General features: G+C 31.5%; 1 protein-coding gene across 1 annotated transcript; it reads right to left on the bottom strand.

The window, feature by feature from the left end:
- Positions 1-2,368: 2,368 nt before the first annotated feature.
- On the bottom strand, positions 2,369-4,456 carry LOC133300911 (zinc transporter 6, chloroplastic-like). Its single transcript, XM_061500490.1, has 2 exons — positions 3,758-4,456; positions 2,369-2,776 (listed from the first exon to the last, which is right to left on the bottom strand). Exons 1-2 carry the CDS (start codon positions 4,427-4,429, stop codon positions 2,462-2,464), a joined length of 987 nt encoding a protein of 328 aa, XP_061356474.1. The 5' UTR covers positions 4,430-4,456; the 3' UTR covers positions 2,369-2,461.
- Between the last annotated feature and the right edge of the window lie 6,577 nt (positions 4,457-11,033).

Consider the following 11,033-nt stretch of genomic DNA (forward strand, 5'->3'; position numbering starts at 1 on the left):
AGAATAATAGAATATGCTTATTAAGGATATTTAACTATAACTTTTTTTTAGTTGTGGACACTAATAAGTAAATGAGGAATAGGTTGGTTTTCTTTTAGGGAAATATTACTCTCTTTTATATAAGATAACTTCTCTCCTACTCTTTTACTTCAATTTTCGTACCTCACCTTTTCCTTTTTCCTATTTTTTCTTTTTTCTTGTAACGGTGGGATCCACTCATTTTCTCTCTACAACATAAGATAACTATCTTATGCAAATGAAGAATAATAAAACCCTTCCTTTTAATGAAAAAAAGGATTTGCTTACATAGTTAATTGATTAGACTACAAGACAATCACGTTTACCTTTGATCAATTCAAAGACTCGTGAATATGGGGAATTATTTTCTCATTAAGATAAAGCAATCTTACGTGACACACACATCGAAATATTTGTTAGTATTTTTTTTTTCTAATATTACCCCGAGAATATACCATAAAAAATTTCAACGAGATTCACGTATTTATTGTATGTAAAATGAGAAATTTTTAACGAAAATAGAATTCATAATTTTATGTGAAACCTAGATTTTCAGGTGATTTTGGTCATGTCAAAGCTTCAAACACGCGACATCGCGAGCAACACTCTAAGGGGGCGTTTGGTTGAGGAGAAATTTTTTGAATACTAGGGAAATGTAATTGATAGGGAAATAGTTGGAAAGTAAGTTTAGTAGGAAAATGTAAAAAAAATTGTTTGGTTGACCAAGATATTACCAGAGAAATTTATTTAAATTTGCAAAATCTATGTTCGGGAAAAACTTCGCACCTGTTTTTTCATATCCTCAGTTATCTCAAAATACCACATTTCAAGTGGTATTCTATAACAGTGAATTTCATCCAAAAATCAACACAAAAGTCATTTCCCCATTTATCCTATTTGCTTAGTATTTTTTTCAAAAACCTGAACCAAAACGTGATATTTTCTAATATCCACTTACATTTTTCCATCAATTTCAAAATAAATCTTCTACCAAACACTACCTAAAGTCTAACCAACCGAGCCACTGAAGTGGGATATTGAGTACTTCATTGGTGCTTTTCCAAAGTAATATATTTATAAATAAATAAAACTCTTTCTTATATATGAACTGAGGAATATTATACTGGATAGGTTATTATACATGGAACTTATTTTCATTTACAATATCTTACAATTATATTTTAACCGTTGATTTTCGCCAATCAACGGTTATTATTTTCGTAAATCAAATTCATTAATTAATTCTTAATTCTTAATAAATGATAATTGTTGATTGACGGAAATCAACGATTAAGATATGGTTACAAAAGATTGTAAACGAAAATAGGTTGTAAATATAATTTTCCTCATATAAATTAAACAAAATAAGAATATATTTACTCATGATTTATTTTAAAGTTTATGATGATTTTTACTTATTAATATTTAAATGTACGTACTTTTATTTTTCACTTTTGAAGAAGTTCATCTTAATTAGTATGTATATTTTTTTTTTCATTTCAGTATTCTTGAATTCCTCCTCTCTCTAGGACTATTGTGCACACATACTTTTTCAATTGAATATTCAACTTTTTTTTTCTAATTCTTTTCTGTCTGTGCACAACTTCTGAGTCTCACTATTTTTTTTTTCCTTTAATTTTCTTAACCTCAAATAATTCAGAGACGTATATATATTATTTTCCTCACTTGCATTTTCTTCAATATATTCATTCGTGTACTATTGAATTGGAATCAGAGATTTCTTTTGGTTAAAGCCAATAAAACGGTGTAATAAAACAATTTCCCAAGTTGCAATAAGACTGATCAATATTAGGAAAAATGCAAGAAAAGAAAAAACAAGTTACTTTATGTAAGATAAGGATCACCACCACCCTTACAAATCATAGGTTCCTTTACTAAACTAAAAGGCACATAGTGGAATCAGGAATCTGCATACATACTTTCAACAAAGATTGAAAGAAGCAAAGTGTGACAAGAAAAAGATTAAGGTACAGTAGAATGACACTTCAGAATTGCAATATGTGCAAAGAATGGCAAAGGCACTAAACCATTATCTACTAGCTAGGATGGCATGCCATAGAGCTTTCTCAACTACATTTTACTATAATTATTTTGCTATCACTTTTTACCTTTATGCATTTGTTTTTTCTTAAGAATTCGAGATAACGTAATTGGGAAAGTTATTAAGGAAAAGCTGAGTGCCCACCTAGTAAGCCTTATTTTGTCAGCATGTGCAATTTCTTTTATATGTTAAATGGGAACATGATATTCAATGTTTTAATTTTAAAAATTAATGCACCAAAATTAATATGAACAAAAATTTTAAGGAAATAAAGTACAATTTGCTCATTCCAAAAAAAGAGAGAGTACAATTTGCCACTGAATTCTTTTACTAATAACCTTGGATTTACACCTTACATTAATTGAACACAAGACAAAATGTTCAAGCCCAAAGGGCTAGAACTGACATTGTAGCAGAGCCAAGAGTTAATGCAATGAAAGACACCTTTTTCAACAATGGATTGGAGTTCATAAGCTTGTTATGAAAGAAATCAGCTGCTATGAGATCAACAAGAGCCATGTAAATTAGTATCCCTGATGAAACTGAACCCAGTAACCCTTCCATGATCAATGCATTAGGGCTACTATCATCATAACCAGTCACTGAGAACAACACCATCCCCAAAATTATCCCCATTGGTGTTGTCACCGAGAACATGAAACACATGTACGCCGTTGTTCCAAAGCTAAACCCCGCCTGCAATTATCACCATATAAAGATACCAATCAACATCTTTTGCCACGAAACTTTAAGTCAAGTTACAAATAAATGTATCTGCAAAAAAATAATTCGTGAAGAAATGCATTCTTTTAATTAGTTTTTATGAAGTAACTTGATAGACCCAGAAATTATTTATTCATTAAGTCAAAGTCATGAAATGTATTCATGTATACTCGAGTCAATATATAATAACGCCAACTCATTATGACAAAAAAAAATTATTTAATGTATGTTGGAATTTGCTTACATTTTAAAGAAAGTCTTTTTGTTTTTCAAATGCTCTTTCGCTTTGATTATAGTTATTTATTTTTTTTGGAAATTAACATGAAGATAAAAACAAAAAACAAAAACTAGCTACAAGCTCTGGGCCACCCTACTCCTATAAAGTCATAAAATAGTCTGCCAAGGTACCCTTATGGAAGATCAACAAATATTAAACTCATAAGAATAAGAGGCAAGCTAATCAGCCACACTATTTTCTTCACGATGAATATGAGAGATGTGCACCCTCCAGTTAGTTTATGGGGGACACTATCATTGTATACCAAATTAACATTTTTAATTTTAATATTTGATTTTGTTTATATCAAATCGTTATATCTTATTACATAATTGTAAGCGGTTAAATGCAAACCAATTAATAACTAAGATTGGCAGTAAAATTTTTTATTATGCGCACTAACTTATCATATCAATTATCAAACAATATATACATATGTTATTCTACTTATTTTTTTTTCTACCACTCTAAAATATCATTAGATTAAAATCTTAACTAATCTTTATCTTTTTCTCTCATCTTGACATTCCAAATATAGATTATGAAGCTAAATTTTATGTGGCGATTATTTTAACACTACTTAGATTAATTCAAATTAATTCAGTAATAACAAAACAAATAATAAATATAACAGAAATAAATAGTTTTGGAAGGAGAGGGAGGAAATTTATACGAACCTGAGCAATGCAACCACCAAGACCCATACCTTCAAAAATCTGATGAAATGCCAAAGCAGCAACGAGGGGTCGAATGGTGCAAATGTTTTGAGACATTCCCAAAGTGACACCTATTATCACTGAGTGAAATATTATCCCAATCTCAAGCACTTGCGACACCAACCTCTGCTTCAACCTCATCAACTCTTCAACTCTCTCCAATTCACCACCATCACCGCCGCCGCCAACGAGTTCCATTCTCCACTCTCCGCCACCTTCCTTCTCCTCCGTCTCCACCGCCGCATAGTGCGCGTGCTCCACGTGCGAGCTTGCGGCGGCGTCCACCAACAGCGCCACCAAAGCCCCCGCCAGTGTCACAAGGCCGGCGAAGGGAAAGTCCTTCCACGGGTGCCGGGATGCCACGTTGCAGTCGGAGAGCGCTGCGAAGGCGTCCGGCAACACGTGGACCAATGAGGTGGCGAGTATGACGCCGGCGGCGAAACACTTGATCACCAAGATTGCCATGTCGTAGAGGGATTTGCCCTGAAAATACCGCGCCAACATCACCGGCAACGACACGCCGACCATGCTGGTGGCGAATATCGAGAACACGGAGATCACTTTCAGGTGCGCCGCCGCCGTGCCGTCTCTGCATGCGACGGCTCTAGCTATGTCCGTCGTGCACGCCGCCATGGTGTGGATCGATGGAGAATGTTGATATATAACGTGTTTGAATTTGCTACAAAACTTTTGAGTATTGAAGTTTATAAGTGTTGAGAGAGATAAAGCAAAACTAAAATTTAGTGAGCTTTTTTGAAAAAAGCCCGCAAAAAAAATAAAAATATATATATAATTAAATAATTTAGAGTTGATTTGATTCGCTTAAATATAAAATAGGAAGAGGCTACTTTTACAATATATATTTTTACAATCTCTTACCATTATTTTTATGGTAGTTGAATCAAAATCAAATAAATGGTTATAATTTGTTTTATTAAAGATCCTGTCTCAATAAAAAATAATAATTTATTTTATTATTTACAACAACACAAAATATTTATTATCATATAACTCAACTATTTATGCTGTAGTATTTGATTTATGTTCTCTATCATTATGCAAGAAAAGTAACCATAGTTTAAAATATGTTATGATAGAGAAGGGGGTACATCTTTTATTTAACGCTTTAATTGAAGATGAGGAACTTTTTATGCGCACTAGTTTGAGTTTGAGTTTTCTTTCTGCGTAGGATATAGGGTCCTTTTGTTCATTGCAGTGAGTGACTGGGTCGCCATCCATGCACACGTGTCCACGAAACCTGTTTTCCATTGGTATTTGGCTTTAGTGTGCTGCGTCTGAAATCCATCGAGGTTTGGGTAAAGTGCTTAAGCTATTCATTGAATTGTTATACAAAAAAAAAAAAAAAACCCTATTCATTGAATTGAAACCATTAATCACGCATTTTAAAGTTTACAAGTGAAATAATCTCTAAGGGGACGTTTGATAAAGGAGAAATTTTTTTTTATCCGGGAATCATGATTTTCAGGAAAATGATGAGAAAATGAGTTTTTTGGGAATGTTATCAAAAAGTTGTTTGGTAGACTAACATATTTCTGAAAATATTGGGTTAATTTTGTTGATGTTGTGTTTAGTTGTATTAAATTTCCCTTATCATAGAAATCCTAAAATACCACCTTTTGGATGGTATTTCTAGATGGTTTTTTCAAAAAAAATTATACACAAAAGAAAATTATGGAGAAATCAGATTTTCGGAAATATTTTAAAAATCCTTTACCAAACGATGCATTCTTATTTACCCAACTAAGGAATCCCGAAAAAAAAAAAATCCTGCTACCAAACGGGCCCTAAGGATAACTCAGTTGGCAAAGCTTCCAAGGGTTTGCTTGAGTCAGGGATTCAAACCCTACCTCAAGCAAATTCTTGAAAAATCTTTGGGGGTCAGAGGATATGCCTCTTTCCTCGAATGGGAGATTAATCTCATCTTTCCTCCGATAGCGAAGCTCAATGCACTCATTGTTCCAATGAGGGACAAGCCTACAGGGTCGTACTCCGAGGACAAGGTGACCGAAGGAGGTTGAATGAGGATACCCTCAAGTTATACTAAAAAAAAAGTTTACAAGTGAAATACATGGCACAATGGTGTAAATCATCTGGGAAATGACGGCATTCCTAGTTTCTGCTAGGGGTGTTCATCAATCGATTCAAACTGCGGTGACCGAACCGAAAAATCGAAAACTGAAAAATCAAAAACTGAAAAAAAAACCGCAAATTTTAAGTGGATTGGATCGATTTTCGGATTGGTAGAGGAAAACCGATCCAATCCAAACCGATCCAATATATTAATTTTTCTCTACTTACTTGGGTCTTCCCCATATCATAGCACAAAAATCTATAAACGCAAGATCCATTAACCCATCGACTAAACTCAAGAAAAAATCTAGTCACATCTCATCAACAAAATTTTATCTATGTAGAGTTTCATATCTCATTGTCCAAAAAAAAACTATATTATCGTTTACTGATGATTTTGTATTTAAAAAAAATTACAAAGCCAATATATACAAAAGATGTTATTTGCACAATAATCATGAAACAAATTTTAAGATTTTCAAAAAATCGAAAACCGATCCAATCCAATACAAACCGAAAAAAATTGGATTGGATTGGATCGAATTTGAAAAAAATCCAAACCGAATGGATGATTACAGAATCAAACCGAAAGGATTAGATCGGATAATTTTTACTCCCAAAATCGATTCAATTCAGACCGCGAACACCCCTAGTTTCTACGTACTCTTGTCAGTCTTGTGCACTTGTTATGTTTTTTTTTTTTTAGTACAATGATTTTTTAATTCTTAAATATTGTGAAGTTTAATCGAACTTTTTGTCTTGGCACAATTGTAAATCATCCGGGAAATGACGGCATTCCTAGTTTCTACGTACTCTTGTCAGTCTTGTGCACTTGTTTTTTTTTTAATCAAACTTTTTGTCTTGTGTTAAGATTTTTTTATCAAAATTACGTTATGACGTATTTTCGTTACAAAAATAAAATAAAATATTATACTAAATAAATTTTCTATATTAAAATACTTAAGTTTTATCTTTCCTATTTTATTGAGTACACACATAAAAGTAGCTATATGTGTTCATCAATTGATCTAAACCGATTCAAATTACGATGACCGAATCAATAATAAAATTAATCGAAAATTGAAAAAATTAAAAATAAAAATAAAATCACAAAATTTAATTGAATTGGATCGATTTTTGGATGGATTGGTGAAATCGATCCAATCCAAACCGATTCAATGATTCCTCAATCTTACCATCTACCTACTTAGGCCTTTTCCCAATCGTAGCCCAAAAACTATATAGCAAAATTTTAAATCCAAGACCCATTAACCTATCATGTTGGAGAAAGTGGGTTGTGCTTGATCTATATTATGCTCTCTCTTTTTGGTAAGATACATAATATATTTTTATTACATAAGTTATTGTTGTACAGCAGCTCCTCTATTGGATAAAAATTTGGGTTACTTAGTATCTCAGACAACCATATTATAATTTTTTTTATTGGAAGTAAAAGATGATAATTTAACATTTTGTTGTACAATGCTTCTAGAATGCACAATAATCATCATACAAACTTTACAAAGTCGATACATACAAAATATATGTTATTTGCACAATAATTATTATACAAATCTTAAGGTTTTCAAAAAATCGAAAACCGATCTCATCCAAAAAGAATAAAATTAGATTGAATCAGATCAGATTTGAAAAAAAATTCAAACCGAATGGATGATTACATGATTAAACTGAAGAAATTGGATCGAATGATTTTTACTTCCAAAATCGATTGAATCCAGACCGTGAACGCTTCTTCATCTCAATTCTGTAAAACAACATAAAAATGAAAAAATAATTATTTCTTAAAATAGAAAAATATTATATAATAGTCTTGAGGCTAAGGACCGATGAATTTGTATATTTTATAATTGCAACAATAATCAGCTAAATGGTTGAAATCAGATGTTTTAATTGTATATTGTGAAACCCTTTCAAGAATGAATATGTCTGTGTCACGTGCATTAAGAGTGCGTTTGTTTGCACTTTTAAAAAAACTAATTTTTATCTCTTTTTTATTTTAGAAGTCTTTTTTACAAAAGTTAAAGTTATTTATATTTTTATAAAAATATTTAGATTTTGAAAAAAATATTTGACTTTTGACTTCTGCTTTTTTTAGTAGTTAAAATTTTTAGCTTCAGAAAAAAGTAGGTTTTTAACTTTTTTTTTGTGACTTTTGATTTTTTTAAAAGCAGACATCCAAACGAACTAAAAATGAAAAGTGCTTTTTTTCAACAAAAAAAAAAAACAACTTCTGAAGAAAAACAAGCCCATCCAAACAAGCCCTAAGTCAACATTAAAGTAACAAAAACATATTTGAACAAAGAAAAATTCCAGCTTAAACTCAAGTTTGGGCTGATACCTACCCAATTGCTTAAATTATGTACCCCTTTCTATTTATTTTCTTTTTTTTTTTTACTATGAAAAAAAAGTTTAACTTACATTTTTAAATAACGTGAGTTTGATTTGATAAAAAATGAAAAGAAGAAACTCAAACATTAAATTCGTTAGCACTCTATATCATGACTACCAAATTTTGTTTTTGCGACATCTCACCGTTTAAAATAAATACATGTAATATGTAATCGTTTTATAAGTTAGAACTGTTGAATCATGAAAACTTCCTAAGTTTGTTAATACGTTTTAAAAATAAAAATAAAAAAACAAATACCTTTCACCAGAGAACAAAAGGACGAATATAGTTTCAATACGCCAATTTTTATTGAAGAAAAACGGAAAATGTTTAATTACAATCCATACATGCGGTAGGAATTATAAAATGTTTAATTACATTCCTTTTTATTTATTTATTTTCAAAAAGTTAAAATACATACAACATAAGGGTTTTAATAAATAAATTAATGAATTTTAGAGATACCTTACAAATGAAAAATTAAAATCTTCCCAGTGAGACAAAATAATCAATTGGTGTAGTAGTCATTGTTTATAAATTAAATATGAATTTTTTTGGTTGATTTTAAATAACATTTAAAATTCAGTGTTAATTTACAAAAAAAAGGTCTAAGATAATTATATATGCTCTTTTTTTTTTTTGAACATATAACATTGCTGTTGCATTTTTACAGCTCGTGCAGCAATATTTGTCATTATGCATGTCCAACATTAAGCCAAAATAGCAGAGATGGGCCAAACAATAAGTCCTTGCTATCAATTATTCAACAAAAATTTGAGGCCTGGTTGACTTAGCCATAATCTAGCTTGAATTGGGCCATATCAAACTTTTTAAGCATAGAAAAAAGGGCCAACCTATCAATTGCATAAAAGTAGAAAACCAATCATTCTTATTCTAAATTTCAACTAAAACAATTAAAATCAGCTAATCCAATAACATTGAACTGAAAGAACGGGTCAACCAATTAACGCCTAATGTAATAGGTGACGATAAGTTTTAAACCAACTGATGTTCCGGAAATATTTTCAATACATCAGATATATCCACTTTGGTACTTTTTTTTTTTTTTAGAGTAAATACTTTTTTTGGTTCTCAACAATTTCACGATACCCGCTTTAGTCCCTAGCAAATAAAAAGGCCCCTCGTGGTCCCTAAGAAATTCAAAATGGATCCATTTTAGTCGTTTTAGGAACTAATATGGATTTTTTTTGAATTTGTGAGAGACCACGATTTCAACTAAATGAGTCTATTTTGAATTTCTTAGGGACCACGATGGACATTTTTATTTGCTAGGAACTAAAACAGGCATCGCGAAATTTGCCGAGGACCAAAAAGGGTATTTACTCTTTTTTTTAAATAGGGAAGTTATTTTTTCATTTATACCCTTGTTTTTTTTTATTATTTTCACTAAATCCCAAAAACTTTTTCTATTAAGTAAAGATATATCTAGATCTGATGTACCAAAAGTTTTCTCCACAAACCCCAGTAATCATACACTGTTTTTCTTTTTCTTTTTTCTCTCAATTATTTAACTTTAGGCAAAAGTGGCTCTCTGGCTTCAACTTTGGGCCCAAACATGACCAATTTTTCAACTTTAATATTTTTTTTTGGTAAAATATTTCATTTGTTATCCTACACTCAAACATGAAAGTAAAAATATTTGTATGTTTCTTTAATTATGTCTTACTTACTACTTAGAACTTGATCTTTTATCAATCAGTTTTTAAATTTTGTTCAACATGAATGATTTAAGCATTGAACATAGACATCAAACACATTCATAGGACGTTTGAATGGCCCATGACCACATATGCATATGATTTAAGCATCGAGCATATACAGAAACATAAACGCAAACACAATTATAACAAGCTTAAAAGTACAAACAAACATCAAACATGTTAACGAGCAAGTAAACTCGTTTGATTCACCCCTAGATAACAAAGGCCTACTTTAATTGTTTGTCAACTGGCCCCTGACCACATATCCATATATTTTACGTAACATGTAAACTACTATTTTTTTTTCATTTGACACTTAAAAACATCATAATATCTCACTAAACAACTCCTAGTGAGACATATTAGTTTTAGAGAAGCATAACTTGAAGAAGAAAAACTGAATTTGTATTTCATTGATTGATTAAAAAGAATACAATGTAAGGCTATATAACCTGAAGCAAAAGGAGGGCCAAAACAGAAAGCCAATAACAAACTTTTCCTAACAGAAAGAGAACGTGCAAGTGTGTGTCACCAAAACGCACACATCACTCACTGATTAACAGAATACTAGTCACTAACTAACAAAATAACCAAAATAAGGAAAAATAACAAAATACTGATATTAATAGCCCCCCTCAAGATGGAGAGTAAATGTTCAAAACTCCCATCTTGGATAACAAAACAGAAAATTGAGAAGGCAGTAAGGGTTTGGTGAGAATGTCTGCAAGTTGCTTAGAAGAAGGGATGGGAAAAGTCTTCAAATGGCCCTTGAGAATGTGCTCCATAACAAGGTGACAATCAATTTCAATGTGTTTTGTCCGTTCATGGAAAACAGGATTGGCCGCAAGATGCAAGGCAGACTGGTTGTCACAGAAAAGATGAGCTGGAGCAGAATGAAGAACATGAAGGTCCTTAAGAAGCGATAAAATCCACAGCAACTCACAAGTGACATTGGCCATGGAACGATACTCAGCCTCGGTGGAAGAACGAGACACAGTCGGTTGCTTCTTGGACT

Source organism: Gastrolobium bilobum, unplaced genomic scaffold, assembly GCF_033153095.1.
Source record: "Gastrolobium bilobum isolate Gb01-03AN ecotype WA unplaced genomic scaffold, APGP_CSIRO_Gbil_v1 utg31210, whole genome shotgun sequence".
NCBI lineage: Eukaryota > Viridiplantae > Streptophyta > Magnoliopsida > Fabales > Fabaceae > Gastrolobium > Gastrolobium bilobum.

Coding starts and splice junctions, on each gene's coding strand:
- LOC133300911 (XM_061500490.1), bottom strand. CDS start 4,429: ATGGCGGCGTGCACGACGGACATAGCTAGAGCCGTCGCATGCAGAGAC. Junction 2,777..3,757: donor TTGGTGGTTGCATTGCTCAG/GTTCGTATAAAT, acceptor TGATAATTGCAG/GCGGGGTTTAGCTTTGGAAC.